This window comes from Talpa occidentalis, unplaced genomic scaffold (assembly GCF_014898055.3).
Source record: "Talpa occidentalis isolate TD23 unplaced genomic scaffold, MPIMG_talOcc4v2.1 talOcc4.14, whole genome shotgun sequence".
In the NCBI taxonomy this organism is placed as follows: domain Eukaryota; kingdom Metazoa; phylum Chordata; class Mammalia; order Eulipotyphla; family Talpidae; genus Talpa; species Talpa occidentalis.
The window spans coordinates 7,485,532-7,507,790 of record NW_023601433.1 but is presented as its reverse complement, the minus strand read 5'-3'; the positions used below and the strand labels follow the sequence as shown (position 1 = coordinate 7,507,790).

The window sequence follows — 22,259 nt, the reverse complement described above, 5'->3', positions numbered from 1 at the left end:
ACATATTTAAAAAACTAGCAACAACAAATGTTGGCGAGGGTGTGGAGAAAAAATAACTCTCCTGCACTGCTGGTGGGAGTGCAAACTGGTCCAACCACTATGGAGAGCTGTGTGGAGATTTCTGGACCTACTAAACATAGAGCTTCCATATGATCCAGCAATTCCACTCCTAGGTATTTACCCAAAGACACAGAAACATTAATTCCAAAGGGCACCCGCACCCCTATGTTTATAGCAGCACCATTTACAATAGCTAAGTTATAGAAAGAACCCAACGAGTTGTTTTAAAAAGTTTAGCAGATAAATATCTCAGTAAGGGCCAAAAGTCATTTTTAATTTGCACTCCATGAAATGTAGGTAACTAAACATGGAGAAGGCTCTTCTGTCACAGGAGGTGAGTGAAGTGAGTTTGCTGCAGAGAGAGTAACTATAGGAGAGTCAGGAGAAGGGGGATCATCCTGCAGACAGGGCCACGTGGAGTGTGTGGAGGGGATGGTGGTGTCTGGGAGGGGCAGTATCTGGCAGGAGACAACCCCAGTGGAGGGGAGAATGGGGTTCCCATTGTCCTTGGCAACCCTCATAGAGCCTCTTGGGGTTTTCAGGGTAAAAAGAGTCATGACTGAGAAGAGGCTCTGGAAAGGGGGTGTCACAGGCAGCTCGCGGTGTGTTCAGAGGCCTATTGTGGCTTCGGTCCATGAAACTAGAGGTTTCTCTTGTGCAGAGCATCACTGAACTTCCTGAAGAGAGTTGAACAGAATCTCGGGGTCTCAGGGGCAGAGGCTCCAGAGTGAGACACAGGGTGTGTGGTGTGTGTGTGCGGACAGATTCCTTCACCCTTGGTGCTTCGGTTTCCTCATCTGTGAAGCAGGCGATAATAATAGTACATAGCTTTGTTGATGATTAGATAGTGGTTATGTTTAATTCTTAGAGTGTACCTGTGAAATCTTCCCTGTTTTGGTCTGTGGGAGGATCTAAAACCTGGAACAGACTCTCTGCCTACCCAATCCAAGCACAAACTTCCAGGGGCAAGCCCTCCCAGAGCCACAGAGATCTCTGCCCAAAGATAGACTTACGAGGAAGGGATGCATCCTCACCTTAGCAGAGACCTACAGCTGCTGTTGGAAAAATCGATCTAGAAACAGTTAAGTTTCATTACCTTAAACTCATGCTAGGAAGTGATTATGTCGGAACTAGAAATCATGAAGCTAGAAATTGTATCATGGCAGAGCAGACAGTCGTGGAAAAAAGAAGTTAGAAGTAAAAAGACAAAATAGGTCAACTTAAATTATTTATTGAAAAACCAGAAGAGAAAGACAAAGAAATTTCCCAGAGTGTAGAGAAAAACGAAAATCTGAGAGACAAGAAAAGAGAAAAGATTATTCAAAAATATCTTACTACTGTCTTCTCTGTAAGGGAGAAGAGAGAAAGGAAATTTATATAAATTTACAAATAATAGACAATAGTTTTCTAGGTCTGAACTAGATAATTCAATAGAAAGTTCACTTTGAAAGGGTTCACTTCAGCTTAAGGACTAATATGAATGGATTGAAAAGTCATGTAGATTCTAGATAAATCCTTGTGAAATTTCTCAGCAAACATAAAGAGAAAATAATGAAAAAAAAGTTAATGAGAATAGGAAAAACTCATAATGGCACAGAATGACATGGGCAGCCAACCCCGTCAGTCCCTGGATTTAGTGTACAGAGTTCAGAGGAGAAATTCTTGTGAAATTGGTTCTGAACTTTAACCTTCATACCGTGGACAAGTCTGAGGGCCGAATAAATATGTTTTTAGCTGGTAAAAGTCTCAGATACTTGGCTTTCTATCTGCTCTTTCTTAGAATGTGTTTCTAGCTCTACTTCAGTATATTCAAAGAACAAATCAACAAAGAGGATGACATTTGGCCCAGGGGTCTGTGGAATTGACTCAAGGGAGTAAGAGGGGTTCCCCTTGAAGGAAGGATGAGGCATGGTGTGGGCCTCGGGGACAGTGGTACCCAGATCGCAGATACAGAAGAGTTATAATAGTGACTGAAGTTAACAAAACAAGAAGTCAGGGCATGCAGTTTCAAGGATTAAAGAAAGATAAATTGCATATCTCACCTGGATTAATCTCTCACTTCACAATATAGAAATTTATATGTTAAACAACACAGATTATCCTAATTTAACTAAAAAAAGTAAGTTTCATTGTCAATAATGATAAAAATGCCTTTTATTTTCCCAAAGTGTATATATATTTTCTCTCTCCTCTCCCTCATCTGAATGAAATTGCTAGATTTTATCCACACAAAAATCTCCATTTGATAAATCAGACAAGAAAGTCACAGTGAAATTAACTGATTTAAGTTTATGCAGCTAGGAAAGTTAATTTTCTTTTGAGCTAGAAAAAAAAAAATTCACCACAAAACTAAGCCCAGCTAAATTTATGTCCTGGAGGATGGTAGGTGGCAGGTAAGGATGCCAACGGTAGAAATTTCATTCATCAAGTATTAAAATGCAAAAAGCCGTCCACTGCAGGGACTCACCTTTGTGGCAAATGATGACTAACATAGTCCTTCATGTCAATATGACAGACCTATTAAAATGTGATGAATTCCTCAGGCGAACGGTTCTCATTAGCCTGACCTGTTGTCTATTTGCTGAAAAACATATGTGCATTCCCAAATGTGCACACCTCATATCTCTTCCAAGACTGGCTTCCATGCAGCTCGCTGATATTCATAGGAAATGAACTCAGAAAAGCAACGCCAAGAGTTGTTGCTTTTAAGTTTGAGGAAAGATTCAAATCTACACCTGCGAGTTACAGCTGAATTAGTATTTCTGTCATTATACAATTTCCAGCTTTATGGTTTCTAGTTCTGACATAATCATTACCTACTGTGAGTTAAAAATAGTGAAACTCAATTGTTAAAATTTAAGTATACATTAAGATGATTGATTACTGTGCTTTTTTTCATTTTTTTTATTTTAACACAAAAATTTTTTTACATTTTTTTAGAATAGTTGCGTCCCCCACCCCCTCAGGTGTAGTCCCCATAGAATTTCCCTCCTCAATGCACCTGTGCACCATCACCTCAGTCCCCTGTGCTCCTCCCTCCTCCCCTGCAGGATGTCTCAGGTTTACAATTTTCTGTTTTTGCTTTGTTGTGGTTTGTACTGTAATTATTATTTTTTTATCCTGATGTCTTATTTGCTTCCCCTATATTCCTGTTATAAGTGAAACCATCCGATATTTTTCTTTTTCCTTCTGGCTTATTTTACTGAGCATAATTTCTCCTAGCTCCATCCACGTAGCTGCAAATGGCATGGGTTTATCTTTTTTTGATTGCTGAATAGTATTCCATTGTGTATGTATACCACATCTTCTTGAGATGATCGATTACTTAATCCAATCATAGCCAAAGTCCAGAGAGGAAATTCCCCAAACCAATCAATTTAAAGGAATTGCATTTTCAGTTTCAAGTATCTATTTTTAATTATTTGATCAAAAAGAATTATGTAACTATGATTGTCAACGTGTGATTTTCAAAAATGATAAGAGACAAGTATATTATGGTTCATTGTAAGTGAGAATTGGGGAACCAGAACCCCAAACTATAGCTAATGACCAATTTCAATGTCCACTTTCTTTGACCGTTGAGGGAGTATTATTACAGAACACAAAGCACTGATTCAATGCCATGGATTTTAAAATGCAAACTTTTTTTGCATTTTAATCGATTCTGCATTGCAATTATTTTTTTTTAATTTTCAATGAAGCAACATTAGTTTATAACATTATATAGTAATCAGTTTGTCAACAATTGGTATTAATGATGACATCAAGAGTTACAGTTTAGCAAAAACAAACTTTCAGACTAAAAACACAGAACAGTGGTTATTAGAAGGGAAGGGGATAAGAGTTTGGGGGTAGGTTGGAGAACGGGGTCAGTTGTATGGGGAAGGATAGAAAGTAGACTTTTGGTGGTGAACATGATGAGGTATATACACATTTTCATTTATAGAGCTGGACACCTGAAACCTATAGAATGTTATACACCAATATTACTTCAATTTAAAAAAAAATCAAAGAAAACAAAAGAATTGGAGTTTGGGAGTCTGGCCTTTATTCAGTTAACTGAGATGAGCCTGCTCTTCTAGCCCAATGATGTAAAAGCATTTACTTCTTTGTTAAATTTACACTAGAATTATCCTCCTTCTATCTTTCACCTCTGGAGCCAACCATTAGTTGGTCGTGAGGCTCCTTAATGGAATTTTAATGATGGGGAATACCTTTGAGATAAATAAATGCCCCTGACTCTCAACACAGCTCATTCAAATACTACTACTAATAATGTTTTATATCAAGTTTATAAAAGGGCAGATTCAGGTCAAGAACATGGATTTTTCTGACTCCTAGTTGTATGGTCTTACATCATCCCATGCTGCACTTGAGCCTTTAATAAGGATGTTTTTGCATTATAAATAAGATTTTTTTTTTCACATACTATTGTTTTCAGTGATACTCTGAATAAATTAGGGCTGTGTTTATGTGTGCATGTACATGCACATTTGAGTGTGTGGGTATAACACATACAAGTATAAGAAATTTGACTTTGAAAGTAAATTTGGGTGACAGAAATGATTAAGGAAAAATAAATGCATTCCTATCAAAATGGTCAACTGAGTTTAGATCTTGGTGGATATGATAGGCAGAATAATGACCCACCATGGAAGTCTGCATCCTAGATCCCAGAACCCCATGAAGATGGTAGCACATATGGCAATGGGGAATTAAGGGTGCAGGTGAAATTAAGGTCACTAATCAATTGACCTGGATATAGGGACAGTCATCGTGATCATGAATACTTAACAGTGCAAGAGAGGCACCTGAGAAAGAACCAGAAAAACAGTGAATAAGGATTCTGTTGAACATCACTGCTTGTAAGACAGAGCCAGGGGACCAGGGCTGAGGATGGTGTCTAAAGATGGAAAAGAAAAGGAAACAGCTCTCCCCAAGAGCCTCCAGAAGCTCTGTTGACCCCTTGATTTTAGCCAACATTTCTGACTTCCAGAAATGTAACATAAATTAGTTTTATTTTAAGCTAAATTTGTTACAGTGACCATAGAAACCAATACAATAGGACTCTCTTGAATGTATCTGATCATTTTTGACCTAAGAAGAGACAGTGTATCAAAATTAAACTTTGCGAATTTCTGCTTATTAACTTGACTTTTAGTTTTTCATGACTCTGAAAGCCTTCATACTTGTGTTAGAGGGGGCAGAGCACAGCTAAAACAGCAGGCAGCTGGCATGTGGGAACAACCCCAGCAGTGACAAATGCTCTGAAATCCAATCCTATCTCCATGCCGCCAACATCTCAGGCACTTAGTATTATAATTTCCAGTGTGCCATGACCTGAACTCCTAAGTGATGGGGGAATAGGAGCTTCTGGGAACTAGGGCCAGAGCTGAGCAGCCAGGCTAGACTTGAAATACTGAACATGTGTGTGCCCAGGTGTTCCTTTCCAGCCTTAGCCCTGTGACAGGTAGTGCAATCCCTCACTCTTGAAAGACACAGAGGCCACCATTTTTTCCTCATGTTGGATTCAGCTTGGGGAGAACATTCTGAGCTTCGGTTCTCTCTTCCTCTCTCAGCCCTTTGGACCTGCTGCAAACTCTTCTGTTTCCTGCCAGGAGGTAACTCTGCTCTTGGGCCTTGGCTGCTCCTCTTTGCGGCCTACTATTTGGTTGAATTCTTGTCCAGAGGGGCATGATTGACTTCAGTGTTTGATTACGAACCTATATTTTAAAATCATGTTCTCCCCTGTTTCTCTTCTCCCTCTCACTATTCTCTTTGAACCTCTTATCGATAATCTTTGGGCACATTCGAGATTGATGGCTTTGCTTTGTGGACCCAGTGAGCATCTACTCTCAGAATGGCCAGTGTAGGTTTTTCTGTTTTGTTTTGTTTTGTTTTTTTTAATGATTGAAAGCACTTTTAAAAAAAAAAAAGGTTTATTTATTTATACAAGAGCTGGGGTACAGACCAGAGGAGCAGGTGGGTAAGAGAGTTCACCAGAGTCAGAGCAGGGGGCAGAACAGGCAGATGGAGTAGCGGGTGCAACAGGAAAGGTCTGCCACACCATGCGGGTATCTCCCTGGCTGGTCTGGAATCAAACCCGCACTGCAGAGACTGCGGACAGCTTCACAGCGCAACACTCAACCCGCTGCGCCACTGGGGAGGCCCAAGTGTGGGTTTTGATCCCTGGTTACCCCTCAGTGGTGTGTGTCAATTACATATATTCTCCCTGTACTTCTCTTTATTACACTTACAACCAATGGTGAAGGAAGGGAAAAAATAATCTGGTGTGTAGTGTTTAGCCAATTTCCATCAAATGTTTATCTCTCTAAATAGTTGTTTTTTCCAATTCAGATAATGTTATATGAAACTTCAGTAATTTGTGTTTTCTGTTGCGTATGAAATAGGATATCTACAGCACCAGCATCCACAATATGAAAGCAGTTGTTCATAATTTCTCATGTATTTTCATTGTCTCATCTTGTGGCTATTACAAAGAAGATAAAGATTATTCTTTGTTTTCTATGATTCTTATTTTCTTTCATTTTAACAAGTACTCAAACCTCCTGCTTTTACATAATTTAATGCATGGTGATTAAGTTACTATTTACTTTTTTTAAACTGTGAAGACTGAGCAGTAAAATTATTTTGAACAACTCACAATAATTGTGGTTTTATTTATTTATAAACTATGTACTTATACAAGACAACTAAGTTCTTATGTGCACTATGAAATATGGCAAAAGGGGAACTTCATAAAAGTGAAATTTAAAAGTAAACATAAATAGCTAAAGAATAGTAGGAGTAAAATAATATTAATTTTGTTGGAGTTCATAGAGATAGATTTGAGTCCTCTTCAACTGAATACATCATCTGACTTGTTTCCCCATCTGCAAAATGAGAATAATATCGATTATAATAAAAGAAATTCAGAGAAGATGATGAAGGCAACATTTTATCTATCTACAATTTCTGTATGTGTCTATCATCTATCTTCCCAAATTATTTTATAAAGAGAAGCAGAGAAACTATGGTGACATAGTCAAAAACTCATGCATTTAAGTCACCCAAAAGAGGTTGTGACATGACATCCCCATAAACCTCCAAATATAAACAGGTGAGGACAGACTGTTGATGAGTTTCAAAACGTACATGTATCAGCAAAGGGAGAGTGCGGAGTGAGGCCAGAGGCTGAAACTAGGAAGAACTTGTGCCCATGCCAACTTTTAGATGAGCACTTGAGAAGGTCTGACGGACCGAATTCTCAGATCTCAAGAACAATAGACTAAAGCTTCTTTCCTGGACACTGTTATACAAAACAGTGAAAAATAAACAGGATAATTCATTTTGAAAAAGAAAAAAGTGAAGAAAGAGTTGAAGGGCCTCCCTAGTGGCACGGGGGTTAAGACACAACCGATGAAGCAATCCGCAGCCTCTGCAGCACAAGTTCGATTCCCGGTCGGCCAGGGAGAAACCCACATGGCAGGACAAACCTCTCCTGTCTCGCCTGCTGCTACCCTCAGCAGTGTACTTTGGTCCTTCTGCCTGTTCTGTTCCCTGCTCTGTCTCTGGTGAATCCTCTCACCCCCACATCTCTGGCCTGTACCCCAATTCTTGTATAAAAATAAATCTTAAAATAAATAAATTAATTAATTAATAATAATAATAGAAAGAGTTGAATAGGCATTTTGAACAAAAAGGAAGGCTATCTAAATTTGACCAGGAAAAATATGATGGTATGGCTAACATTTTTAGCCATCAGGGATGTGCAAATTCTAGCTTCATTGACCTCCTACTGTGCCTACATCAAAGTGGTGACAATGAAATGGACATGATGTCAGAGGATGTGGAGCTACTGGAACTCTTAGGGGTGCAAATAGACACAACTGTGTTGGAAAACTGTTAGGATGCTGTTTTATGTGTTGATATTACATGATGTGACGGATCAGGAAGTGGGCATGGTAAAAGGAAAGGAGCTCTTGTTGACAAGGACACTGATAAGCAAGATGTAGAGAGACTGATAAAGCCTAGCTGTAGAGAGACAAACCCTAAAACCTAACAGGTTGCTCTGGTAATGTACCTCTGGTGCAGTAAACATACAGAAGCTGAAATAACCCATTCCGAGACTCTTTGAGCTCCATCTTTATGAAATCTACAAAGATTTTTCCAGATTCTGGCATCTGCTGCTAGAGACTTTCCAGAGCAGCAGTGCTGCCCTCCCACAAGAGCTAACACCAAGGAAAAACGAGCTGACACTGCAGGTGAAACTCAGACCCCAAAAGCTGAGGTTCTTGTGCTGCTGCCCCACATTTCATCTTAGTGGCTCATATTCTCCTGTTTTATTTCCAGGTATATGGTCCTATGATTGTAATACACATTTCCCCCAATAACTCATATTGTAATTATAGGCAATTGGTTTGAGTCAAAAGTAAAAACCTCTCCACCAAGGGGGAAGCTTGCATGTGGTGATCTAAACTGTACATTACAGGTGTAGCTATCGGTAATAAAGTCTGAGTTCATGTAAACCCTATCACTCAGCATTTCAACTGTGGGGGGGGGGCATAGTGCTTCCTCCCAACCTTTACCCAAGGAGCATTTGGCAATATTGGGAGATGTTTTGGGTTATCACTTTTTATTAAATTGACTTATAACTTTGCATAGGTTGTAGGGATACAGTCTTATGAATCAACATCTGATTATACTGCATTTTGCTGGACACCAAAAATCACATGGTGAAGGATAGGGCATCTTCGATTGTCATGGCTTGGCCAGGTCAAAGGACATTCTATTGGTATTTGATTGGTTCCACAAAAAGAGAATAATCTGGCCACTATTGTCAATAATGTCAAGTTTGAGAAAGCCTCAAGTTTGTACCCTTGAGGGTTAGTAACTGGAAGAGGGCAAAGCAGAAGCTTCTGGGCATGGATAATGTTAAGTTTCTTGATCTGGGGGCTGGTTTCATGATAATATTCAATTTGTTAAAATTCAGCAAGCTATACCCTTATGCAATGTGTGTTTTTCTATATGTAAATCCTAATTCAATAAAAGCAGGCTATGCCTACACAGTGATGAATATGTATATTCTTTTTCAAAGCCCTCATCATTTGGGTGCTCTTCTTTCTGTTCTAGAAATAAAGAAATTAGGATCCTAGGAAGAGAGTGGGTTATTCAAAGCTGTTAAGTAAGTCAGTATCAGTGCCCCACATCTTGGACTGGAACCTCAGTATTTCTGGCTCTACTCACACCAATCAGCATCAAGGATGAATGAAAGGTAGAAGGCTATTACAAAGAACTGGGTTTTGTTTTGATAGAAAACAGAGGGCCAAGCTGGCCATCCACCTAGTTTTCTGGCCGGAGATCGAACTCAGACCATGGCAATGACAGCGTTGAGACTTAATCCCTAGGCCACCAGGGAGGCCCTACATGGAGGCTCTATTAAAGCATTTGTAACCAGCATCATCAAGGGTCCTGGGCCTTTCTCTGCTCTTTCCAAGAGGTCACTCCATCTCTTGAACCCGTGATCTCCCCATGCCTGTGCCCTCTTCAGGATGGACCCCATACTGTCAGCCTAGATGGTTTTAGCCTACAGGGTTTGTTAGTGGTGAAAACCTTATTTTATCTAAAGTATATACTGGGGAGGGGTCCTTTTTAGGACCTCTTCTTAGGACCTTCTTTTGTACTTGACTAAAACCCTGATTCTTAGAGGTAGGAGCAGTCACTGTGGAAGTGGGGGTAGGTGAACTTGGTTCACGTCTGTGAAGAAAATGCTGCTTTCTACAAATAAGGACTTGGTCAGCCTCAGCCTTAGTTCAGGTCTCATTGCATGGAGTTTTCTGAGACTCAGATAACCCTCTCCCGCCTAGCACAAATGGACAGTTGCAAAAGAGAGAAAGTGAGTGAAACAGATCAAACAAGGCAGAGATTTTATAGATGATTAGGACTTGGAAGAGAAATTTGAAATTACTAAAGGTTAGAACTTCACGGGAAGTTTTGGGGCCACGTGCGAATTGCCTTCAAGCCTGCTCCCAGAGGGCTATGAATAATCGAAATCTAGGCTAAAAAGTAAGGGTTAGAAGAGAAAGCGGGCATTAATTATTGAAATGAATGAGATGCTATTCATTTGGAAATCATTCACAGGAACAGCCAATATGAGCACTCCATAAAAATGGACAGCTCGACCAAGTGCCATTTATTAGAAGCAAGGGAGAGCACTGTCAGGAAACCTCATCATTCAGAAGTCAATAGTTCTTAAATTGCTCAGACCCCAGAGTATTTGCCTCTACCCCACAACCCTCACTCTTTTGACATGGATCATGTAAAATAAAGAATTGGAGCACAGATTGAAACCTCAAGTCCAGACAGACCATGTTAATTATGCAAAGTATCTTTGTAATTGACTAAAACCCTGATTTCCAAGTGCCTGGAAAATAAATGTCCATCAGTAGCTACTGGCATGATTGGAACTGGACCCAGGGTCTTATAAAGAGACAACTGTAAAAGATGAAGCTTAAACTTGAAGACCAGCAAGTGGGGGTGGTGAGCAGAATCATAAGATCTGTTTGCTATGTTAAATAAGAGAAGATTCAGGGGCATCTCACAACCCCCAATCTTAAGTTTAATCTGCTGAAGAAATACAGACAAGTAGGTTGAAAAATGAATTCCTTAAAAGTGGCAGTTATGGTAAATGCTTTTTGGATCTAGTTAAAGACAAGTGTCTGGTCAGTGGACAAAGGAATCAAGGTTACAAACTGTCCCGTTCTGGGTTTTAAAACAACTTTATTAATGATTTGGAAGAGAGAAATGTATTCAACACAAACATTTTAGGTATTTTTTAAAATGAACTATAATTACATATTCAACCATTTATATATTTTTAACCATATATATATTTAACCATATATGTATTTAGTTATATATACATCTATACATACACATTTAACCATATATATATAACTAAATTTACATAAACTATCTAGCTATGTAGGTATAATATAGACAATATGAAAGAGAAGAAATGTTCTTATATGATAAAGAGCTTTTTCTTTAACCGGAGTTATACCCCAGGGAGAGCTTCTAAATTTCTTGGGACAGAAGTTGCTACAGGAGAGGGTGAAATAAGCATTGTCAAGGGTAAATCTTTAGTTTGAGACCACATGAGGCTTTGTCTCTCCCCTGTGACCTCAGCTCTGCCAGGGCACCCAGCAGGAGCAGAGAGCCCGTCTCTGGCCGTTGCTGTCCAACCCTTTCTCAAAGTCAGAGAGAGCCTGTCTCCCAATTGGTATATCAGATCCTCTGCCTTCAACCTCCAGTTCTTAGCAGGGGTTGGCCCAATAAGCCATGAACATAAAATCTGGGTAATTCATGTCTCAGCTACAAAAATAATCTGCTCTTTCCTTTAATTGTACGAGCAGCGCCCTATTCGTCCCTCTTTCCTTCGCTGGACTACATCTCCATCTCGTACAGATTTGGGGGGGTTAAAAAAGGTAAGCAAAATCAAAACCAGGGCACTTACCTCTATGCAGACCATCATCTCCCTTGCAGATACGTAGTTGTTCTGCAACAACCCCAGGCCGGGTAGGTTCATTGTGGGTTCAGGCAGCTTGAAAGAGAATCCAGGAGCCCTTGGCATCATCCCCACAGATTAGGGGAGACAAGCCAGCACGGAAACAGCAACTGGGGGCTCCCTGCAAATCCCGATAGGCTCTTTCCTCTCTTAGCAGTTCTCTGATGAGCTCCACTGCACCGGCCTGACACCTCTCTGCTGCGCTTGATCCTCTGTGATGCTGCTTTTACATGCTCAGTTCTTGGCTCAGGTGTGCCCCCTTCAGCACGCTCACACCAGGCCCCAGGCTGCCTCTAAGACCACAGATGTCGATCATAGATGCCAACGGTGGGTGGGCAAATCCTGATAATTTCCATTTACCCTACAAATAGTACATCAGTTTCACCAGCGGTTTATTGTGCAGTGAAATAAATGACGTCATGGGTTTTCACTTTTCCAACTGTTCGGATGTGATAAAGACAATACATGGAGAAGCTTGAATGGATTATTGTAATGAATTAAGTGAATGGAATGAACACTGAAATCTCAGAATTTCTGTTATACAGACAGCCTAATAAAATATTTCTCAGACAAAAGCTGGATTAAATACAGGATGACAAATGCTAGCAAGCTGCAGATGTGGGGGCTCCAAGAACACATTCTCTAGGGTGGGGTTTCAATGCAGCAGAAGGCAAACTTTGAATGTCTCCCCAGAAACCGAGGCTCTTGGGTTCTTCATTGGAGTATGGATCCATTTATGGAGAAAAGTAAAATTGCACAAAAACTTAGGCATCTACGTGAATGTGTATGCACAGTGAAGGGTAAGGTTAAAGGTATCAGGCTTTTCTGCCCTTCCGCCATCAGGATAGATGAGGGAGCCCTGTGATCCTGGGCGCATGCCTGAGGGCGGGCACCTGAAGTGGGTCCACCTGCGCTAAGAGACTGATTTATAAGGGTGGTGCAGCAGAGTGCGGGGTGGTGGTCGTGCGGTGTCGAGGGTGGGGGAGTGGAGTGTACGGAGCAATGCGGCGACTACACACCACGGCGAAGAGCATGTGGCTGCTAGAACCGTTCCTAAACCTGCCCGGAATGGGTTGGTTGCTTCACAACTGGCGTAGACGGCAGGATGGTTGGAAGCAGGACGGCTCTACGCAGACGAAACCCTTTGGAACCTGGGGAGGGATCCCCGGATGGCCGGCCACGAGCACATGGTGCCCAGTGGCCGACCTCCTCGCCCAGTGGGCACCTCCCCAGGAATGGCCAGAGGTAGATGGATCCCCGGGGCAGTTGGAACAGGCCCTGTATGAAATAGAAGAAACCCTGAGTGGACGCAGGGCCCGCGAGGCGGCAGGAGCCGTGGGGTGGGTGTTTCTCACAGCTCTGCGGGAGGCCAGGCGGAAAGAGCAATCTAGGATCCAGCAAGGACTGGATGAGATGCGAGAAGAGATGCGGATCCTGCAACAACATGTGAGGATTCTGGAGGAAGAAGTTCGGAGAAACCAGCCCACCCCTCCGGAGACACCAGACTCCGTCTCAGGAAGGAAGGAGAGAGGGAGGCTGGCCCTTTGCCCGAATCGCAGCTGGTGGTGGGAAACCAACCTGCGACTCCAGAGATGCCAGACCCCTGCCCAGGAGAGGAGGAGAGGGAGGCTGAACCTGTGCCTGAGTCCCAACCAGCCGTGGCAAACCAACCCGCGATCCCGGAGATGCCGGACTCCTCTGGCGAGGAGGAGGAGGCTGGGCCCATGCTCGGGGCCTGCCGGGGGTGACTCAGACAATGAAGCGGCAGCGACCCCTGGCCCCGGGGGGTCTGGCTGCGGGACCCCCACAGATGACGGAATTTACAACCTATCGACCTGACACCCAGGCGGAACCGGTGGACTTGGGCAAACAGTTCCGCCAGAAACCAGGGGACCCCTTGGCAGCCTGGCTGCTGCGTTTATGGGACCTGGGGGTGGATGGGAGTATTTGCACGGCTCAAGAGCTGGAGAGACTGGCGTCCGTGACTTCACACCCATCCTTGCGACAGAGGCTGCAGAACAGCCGGCGGTAAGGCCAGGGCGCCCACACCCTGCTGGAGTGGATAGTGGCTGCCATGCGGACAGGACGGGCTGGTGCGGGAGACGTGCCGGAGACAGGGAGCAGATGGCAGATGGACGCCGAGCTGGTGCAGGTACTTTGGGGATGGGGGGCTGCGGCGGGCCATGTTTAATGTGAATACGTGGGGTCCTGACGACGAGCGTTTCACAGCAGGGAGGAGAGACTTGGTATTAAAGAATGCCCCCTCATCTACATTTGGATCCCTCATGGCAGTTCTAGCCCCCTATGTGGGGCGTCAGATACATGACGTCACCACCATGATAGCCAGGTGGGCGAAGTTGAGAGCCGGTGCTCTCAGAAAGGAACACGGGTAGTTTCTGAAAGGTCAAGAGGAATGTCAAGGAGGACAAGGAGGCCTCTTGGCATCACAAAACCTATAAAAGTCACCCGTAACCAAATGTGGATGGATTTAATAAGAGCAGGGGTAGATGGCACTAAAATAGACGCGCAGCCCAATGCATATTTATTGGAATTATGGCAGCAGCTGCGAGAAGACCAGAGGTTCACACCCATGAGAAGGGCTGCTGCTCAGGGGGAGCCTGGAAGCCCCAGGCCTCAGGCGCGCGCCCTGCGCCTGGAAGACCACTTGCTGCCAGCCCTGTCCTCGGGTGATGACCTGATAGCTTTTGAATAGGGTGAGGGCCAAGGAACCCGTCCACAGGGGCCGGGCGTGGACCGGAGGCCACATGTGGAGCTTGCCATCCACTGGTCCCCGACTAACATACAAAGGGTCTTAGCTCTAGTAGACACAGGAGCAGAATGTACTCTGCTCTATGGAAATCCAGAGAGATTTCATGGGTCTACTTGTTATATGGATGGCTATGGAGGCCAGAGTGTCAAGGTGACAGCAGTAAAACTATCTCTGGGGATTGGGCGATGACCCCCTAAAGAGTATAAAGTGTATGTATCGCCCATCCCGGAGGACATCCTGGGGGTGGATGTACTACGTGGCTTATGGCTAGAAACCACAGTCGGAGAGTTTCGCCTTAGAGTGCGAGTGGTAAAGGCAGTGGTGAGAGGACACGCTAAGCATCCGCCCCTAGGAAAATTGAGTTTAGTCATTTTGTGATGTATTTGCTTTTGTGGGCCATGGCTGCACTGTTTATGTTTGCTTAAAAAATTGTATATACATAGACTATATGGCAGAAAACCCTGAGGCGGTGGACTATAGGGTAAGGTAAAAGGTATCAGGCTTTTTGGCCCTTCCACCATCAGGATAGATGAGGGAGCCCTGTGATCCTGGGTGCATGCCTAATGGCGGGCACCTGAAGTGGGTCCACCTGCGCTAAGAGTGATTTATAAGGGTGGTGCAGCAGAGTGCGGGGTGGTGGTGGTGCGGTGTTAAGTGTGGAGGAGTGGAGTGTATGGAGGAGGGCATGTGGCTGCTAGAACCGTTTTTAAACCTGCCCGGAATGGGTTGGTTGCTTTACACACAGATACAGATGGACAGTTTCCAGAATATGCCACATATTCTGGGGCATAAAAATACTTTGAGCTGAAGGCATTTGATAATCAACAGATGAAGGATGTTTTCCTGAACTTTTTTATCTGACTAAAGCAGAGCCTCCAAAGAACACAGTGGTTTCAATCTCCTCCCCCACAGCAGCCCGGGAAGGCTGACTCGTTGCCAGAGACAGTGAGAACTCAGGTAGCACACCTGAGGAAGGATTCTCTGCCTCTTCTCTTAAGGGCCTAACTACAGCAGTTTTCCTGAAAGTCATTGTCTTCCCCTGTGCCACGTCTCTCTTCTCCCCCCTCTAAGAAGTGATTAGTCTTTTCATAAATGTCTTTCTCCTCCGTCCACTCGTCTATCGAGGCCTTTTGAGTCACATTACTTTGTAAACTCCCTTATGTACATGCATGATTAAAATCTGTTTTTTCCTCTTGCTAATCTTCAGTTGACTTAATTCAACTATTGAACTTAAGAAAGCAGAGTTTTCCTCCTCAACACTACATTATAGGTCTATCTCAATCTATCTACCCCCATCCATCCACCCACCCACCCGTACACCCACCCACACACCCATCCATCCATCCATGTATCTCTTTCTTCCCATTATAGAGAAGACACAGACTTCCTCAGAAACCAAAAAAAGTTCTATTACCTTTTTTACTCTATAGCTTTAATGTGTGAAAAGGGGGGGGGGGAAGAGGGAATAGATTATTCATGTGAGGTATATGTATTTCCAGTATGCCAGCCTCCATAAATCCTTTTATCTATTTACTTTCTTCCCCTCATCGATGTTTTCAGTGTAGAGGCTTATAATAATAATAATTATTATTATATTGTTATTATATTATAGTATAGCTATATAGTAAGATTATATTATAATTATATAATATATAATGTATAATTATTATAATAATTTTATATCACCATTCATAAGAGATTTTGAGAGGTAATTTTCACTCTTGTATTACCCTATTGGGTTTAGGGTGAGCATTATAAGAACTTAATAAAATGTGTAGAAAAAGGTTGAACTTATTTGCTATTTCTGGGAGAGTTTGTGCAAGACTGCTGGTTTTTTTTTTTTCCCTGAAATATTTAGAGGAATTTCATCTTTCCTTTTTATTATTATTAAATAAGCTATTATATCTAGAAAGTAACTGGCATTTGATAAGTGCTATAAAATATTACCTATTCTTAAGCGCTTATCCATTTTCCGCATGTAAATCATTACATTAAAATGCCAGAAAAGAACGGCAGGCTTTATACAAAGAGACCTATCTAAAGAGGGGTACCACACTTCATGCCGTTATTAGAGGCCACCCTTCAACTTCCATCCAATGATCGATTGACTACAGATAATATTTTCAGAGGATATTTTGTTTCCATTTTCAACCATTTCTGTTGTGATAAAAGATTAATACTACATGAAGAAGAGGTGGGTTTTGACAGAGCATAATTCTCAAATAATGATTATGGTTAACTGTATCTATAAAGAATTTTTTGTAGCTATGATTTAATACACTGGTTCGTGACACATTTTTTTTTCCTTACAAATATCACCCCACACACTTTCCTTCATCCCAAGTGACTTCCCTTATCTCCTCACCTCCCCGCAGAACTTTCCAAAAGGTAAGTCTATCCATTCTCCATTCTCCTACATTCAGTCACTTCTAAACCCAATTCTGGTTTCCACTCCTGCCACTCCACTGAAATGACCAACGCACCCCCAAACTTCCATGTCATTCAGGTGATTGTTCTACCCTCAACTTCTGTGATCACAGCAGCATTTGGTGCATTGACCACACATCTTTCCTGAAACACACTCTGATACTAAACTCCATAACAGCACGTGCTTCGTGATTTTCTCCTATTTAATTCCTTTTTAGTCTGTTTATCTTTACCTGTGACTTTTGAGTTCAAAATCTTGAAGCATGTAGTGTCCACCATTTTGTAAGTTATGTATCTCTCAAGTGCTATGTATTTCTTTGAATTCCAGATCCATATATTGTTACCTCCTTGGCACCCCCACCTGGAGATTTCTTTCTTTTTTTTTTTTTTTTTTTGAGAATATTTATTTATTTATTTTTTATAATAACTTTTATTTTTATATTCCCCATACAATTGCAACCTCCTTATTTTGATCCCAATCCCTCCCCTCCCACCCTCTACCCCCCATAGAGTGTCTCTGGTTCATAGTTGTTTGTTGATTTTGATTTTTCACTTTCTTATAGTTATTCATTTTCCTGGTCCCTTATTTAAGTTTTCTAGATTCCTGCTATGAGTGAGACCATCCGGTATTTTTCTTTTTCTTCCTGGCTTATTTCGCTGAGCATAATCCCTTCCAGCGCCATCCATGTTGCTGCAAATGGCATGTGTTTATCTTTTTTGAATGCTGAGTAATATTCCATGGTGTATATGGGCCACATCTTCTTGATCCAGTCATCTATTTTTGGGCATTTGGGCTGTTTCCAAAGCTTAGCTATTGTAAACAGTGCTGCTATAAACATAGGGGTGCAGGTGTTCTTTGGAATTGATGTTTCTGTGTCCTTTGGGTAAATACCTAGGAGTGGAATTGCTGGATCCTATGGAAGCTCTATGTTTAGTAGGTCCAGAAATCTCCACACAGCTCTCCATAGTGGTTGGACCAGTTTGCACTCCCACCAACAGTGCAGAAGAGTTCCTTTTTCTCCACACCCTCGCCAACATTTGTTGTTGCTAGTTTTTTTAATATGTGCCATTCTCACTGGTGTGAGATGGTATCTCATGGTAGTTTTGATTTGCATTTCCCTGATTACAAGTGATGTTGAACATTTTTTCATATGCCTGTTGGCCATTTGCATTTCCTCTTTGGAGAATTTTCTTTTTAGCTCTTCTGCCCATTTTTTGACTGGATTATTTTCTTTGTTGTTGTTGAGTCTCATCAGCTCTTTGCAGATTTTTGTGATCAATCCTTTATCATTAGTGTTGTGTGCAAAAATGTTCTCCCAGTTGGTGGGGTTTCTCTTTGTTTTTGTTATTGTCTCTTTCAACATCATCTAAAACCAGGCTCACGCAGTTCGTCCTATAGCTGCTGCTAGAATTCTGTCCTTCCACAAAGGTGACACCATCTCCCTAGAAACAGAGCCATCCTTTCTTACCCATAGCCAAACAAGCTTTAAGTCTTGCTTGATTGATCTCCTAACGATATCCCATTTTTGTTTATACTTTTCCTTTTTCCAATGCCACTATTTGAAGATCTAAGCTATCATCAATTTACCAGGCGCATGCAAGCGCCTCTTCTCAGACATTCATTATTGTTAGCCTACCTAGTACGGTCAGAGTGCTCTTTTGAATCTCAGAATGTCATGTCACTGCTTGCAAACAATCTGTTTAATGTCTCGTTCTAACCAAGCAGGGGTAGTCTGTTTTGTTCAGGTATATGATCCGTTTTCAATGTGTTGGTGAAATTATAAATAATGAGAAATAAACAAAAATGGAAAATTTGTTTTACCACCCACAAATAGGTATATTTTCCTTTGGCTTGTAAGAATTTCTCCAAATATAAGATATTATCTAATTTAAAGGTTTGTAATTAACATGATAAATATCACAATGTAAGTTTTGTATGTATTGCAAATGATAGATCACATTAATAGGAGAGGTCAATCCTAGTCACATATGAAATGCCAAGAAAGAAAAGGCACTGATCAGCAGGCCGTTAAACAGGTATTTATAGAGTGTATTTTAGGTGCTACCTCAAATGGGCTTTCTTGAGGAGGGCGTCGGTATCAAGGTCTCAGCAACTAAGAGCAATGGGAGAACTTGGCACATGCTAGAAAGATATTAAATGTGGGGGAAGGAGATGACATTTCATCCAGTCAAGGAACTAAGAAAACCTATTTGTGGTGGAGACTTATGAAAGTTTTGAAGGAGCATAGACTTTATTTAGACAGACTGGAGAGAGGTTATTCTAGAAGAGTACTCCCATTGAGAACTAACCTGGCAGGATTTAATTGGCACCATATGTGATTTGTGACAAGTTTGAGGGACTCAACTTGGGTGGTGGCTTGTCCAGAAAAGGGCAATATAGTGTGTTAATACTGAGTCTACCGGATTTTATATGGGGGGGGAGGCATGAAGAACAGAAATGGGGAGTCCCCCCAGGGCCTTCCAGCTCATGCCAATAAGGGAAATAAGGAAGTTAAAACGTGACTAGCAGACCAGGAGTGCTGACGTCATGGAGGGCATGAGGCTGTTGAGTTTCTGATGTACTAAGGCATAAAAAAGTGCCAGTAAGTCATCCAGCAGGGCTAGAAATGGGCATGTGAGGCTTCAAAAGAGAGCCAGGAGAGCTTGGCAAGACTTTACCATCCTACCAAATTATCTTTAATTATCACCCTGTGAATCCATATGCCATAAATTTTATCTAAAGCTTTCTGGAATCTTTTATACAAGTTTCTGCTTACTTGAACAAACCTTAAGATCCCATTTAAAACTGACATGCATTTTCAATGCCCAATGTCTACTTAATTAGAAATGTTTCCCATATACCATTTATTAAAGGTTGATTCGGTCCTGATCTTGAACTCCAGCTGCTGTTTGTGTCCTAAACCTAACACTGAGAATTCCATTCAGGCTACAGAGGAAATAAGTCTAACTAATGAAGCTTTTTCTTGGGTAAATTATTTCATTTTGAAATTCTATAGCAAAAGAACAACAATAAAGTATTGGTTCCACTTTTAAATAAATAAGGGGTTCTTTTGCTGCTGAAAGTTTTCATTCAAATGATTGATCAGATCTCACATGTCTGTTTAAAAATGTCTGACTTAGGTCGTTACAAAATGACAGACTATGATAAACTAGATGATAGTTGGAGTGAGACAATGAGGCATTGTTTACACAGAAGATTGAGTAACTGCTTTAACAAAAGAGGTTCTTGGGTATCTATTGTATGTACAACTAAGAGATTTAGTGGAGCTTTTATAATTTCTGCAAGGCTCTTTTCCAGCCAGCTTCATTAACTTGAAGTAAATCAAATCATGCAGAAATCTGGCTTTGCCAGAAAGCAACCCAGGAAGATATAAAATGAAGAAAAACAGACACGGGATGATAAGGTTTAGAATCTTTGGCATTTTTCATAAACATTTTCTTTGAAGATTATTAAATTACAACACAGAGGAGGGAAGAACATAGTAAAACTCACCATTAAATCAGTGTTTTTATCTCAAACTTTTCTTTACCATACTGTGTGTATAGATACATACATGTATACACACACATATATACACATACATATCATGCATATATGTGTGTGTATATACACATATATATTTTGCACAAGGTATGTGTCAACAAAATACAGTTTTTATAACTTAAACATCATTTGAACACAAAGGTATCTGCATGCATTTTATATACACACAATGTTGGGATTTTTACTTAGGCAGGGTACAGTGAAATGGTGGGGTACACAGGAATCTGAAAATTAAAGAAAGACTTCGGGTTGGTACACTTTGGAAGTAGGGTTCCGAGATATATTTTAATAACGAGTAGTTGATTTTGCCCACAGGGGAACAGAGATCAATTTGGACTGCTAAAGTATTTTTACTTTCTGCTCAAAAACTCAGGCAAGAACAGATTGGGACAATTAGGGAAGCAGCCACAGGTAGAAATAACCTGGCCGCTTAGTCTTTATCTTTCTGAGTATGCTGGGAATTTATCCATTCATCCTGCTTCTCGTTCTTTCTGAAGTTTTCATATAGACATTTTATTTTGGAAATAAACAAAATGAAAAGTCAAAAGAAATGGCATTTTAAGGCAACCAGATACTTTCAGGAAACCTAGACTTCTTTGGAGGGGTCACCCCTGAGGACCCTCCCAGACATCCATTGCCAGCAACGGACCCTGATGCATGCTGTGTCCAGCACCGTGGACTTCACTGGAATTCTACCTGCAGGCCTTAGAGCTGAGTGATTCTCAAAGATTTGGGCTAATCCTGGCAAATATTTAAAAATTGATTTCTAATGTGCATTATTTAGGTAGACAACGGTTATCCAAGACTTGCTAAGACTGAGAAAAAAAATTCACATGAACAACAATCTGTAAAGAGTAGGGAGTGGAAATAACTGAATCTTAATGAGAGCCTTCCAGAGGTGTGAAAACAAGTTCAAAGTCACTCTCAAAGCCAAGTGTTTCTGGATTTTCCTCAAGGATGGTGTCCAGGCCCAGGGCGGCCGAGCTTCATCTCCCTTCGAGCGTGGACACTGGACCTTTGCTCTGGATTGTTCCCTTTTGCTGGGCTGGCCCACAACGCCTCCAGGGCTGTGCAGGTGTGTGTGCATCTGTGCGGGTGAAAAAGGGAGAGTCTGCCTTTCAGAAACACAACAGCACGACAGCGGAGTCATCCACACACACGGACTCGAGTGCCAGTGCCCGGTGGGTGTGGGTCTAGAGGGCACTGCGCTTCTTCCGAAGGGGGCTGTGGCTGCCACAGACTTTCAATTCCGCGTACTGCACCTGTGAAAACAAATAAGACGTGAGGCGGGTGGCGAGGTAACCCTAGCTCACCGCGGAGTGTGTTAATGGCTCCCCAAGGACAAATCCAGGCAAAGGAAGGAAGGTTCAAAGGTAATGAATCATTTTCTAAACACAGGAACATGGAGGGATTAATTGCAGGAAGGATTTGAAAAGTCATGCATCATTTCTTGAAACCAAAATATTAAAAGCAGATTTTCCTAATGAGATGCATGGGCTCTACCTGCTCTCGGCATCGGCAGATGATTTTAGTTTTGTGGGCGCCCCTTTTCCACCCTAAGTGAGCTTAATAACTGCCTCTTGGGAATGTTTATCTTAATATATGATACAGCAGCTTACTAAGAATTATTCATTTAAAAATATCTAAAATCTTGGGGAAAAAATATCTCTGCAAATTACATCTATTTATTTTGTTAGAGAGGGAGAAAAATGTTGAAATGGATACCGAAACCCTGACTTATAGAGATTTCTCTTAAGAGTGGATTTCATTTGCAATGTAATGGTTAAAACATCTGCAATAAATATGAGCTCTCGGAGAGTCCCCGGTGGCAAACTGTCCATTGTGTGATCAGAAAACGCTCTTGCCGATAC

General features: G+C 41.6%; 1 protein-coding gene across 6 annotated transcripts in view; it reads right to left on the bottom strand.

Annotated features, from left to right (window-relative positions):
- Nucleotides 1-20,221: 20,221 nt before the first annotated feature.
- Nucleotides 20,222-22,259, bottom strand: part of MCTP2 (multiple C2 and transmembrane domain containing 2) — a 200,497-nt gene continuing 198,459 nt past the window's right edge. For 3 of the 6 annotated variants that reach the window (XM_037510041.2, XM_054694750.1, XM_037510040.2), the window contains one exon: nucleotides 20,222-21,650. In XM_037510041.2, coding sequence (XP_037365938.1) covers nucleotides 21,582-21,650 — 69 coding nt within the window. In that variant the 3' untranslated portion in view covers nucleotides 20,222-21,581. The remainder of the gene's footprint in view (nucleotides 21,651-22,259) is intronic. The other 3 variants (XM_054694752.1, XM_037510043.2, XM_037510042.2) reach the window with 1 other exon arrangement.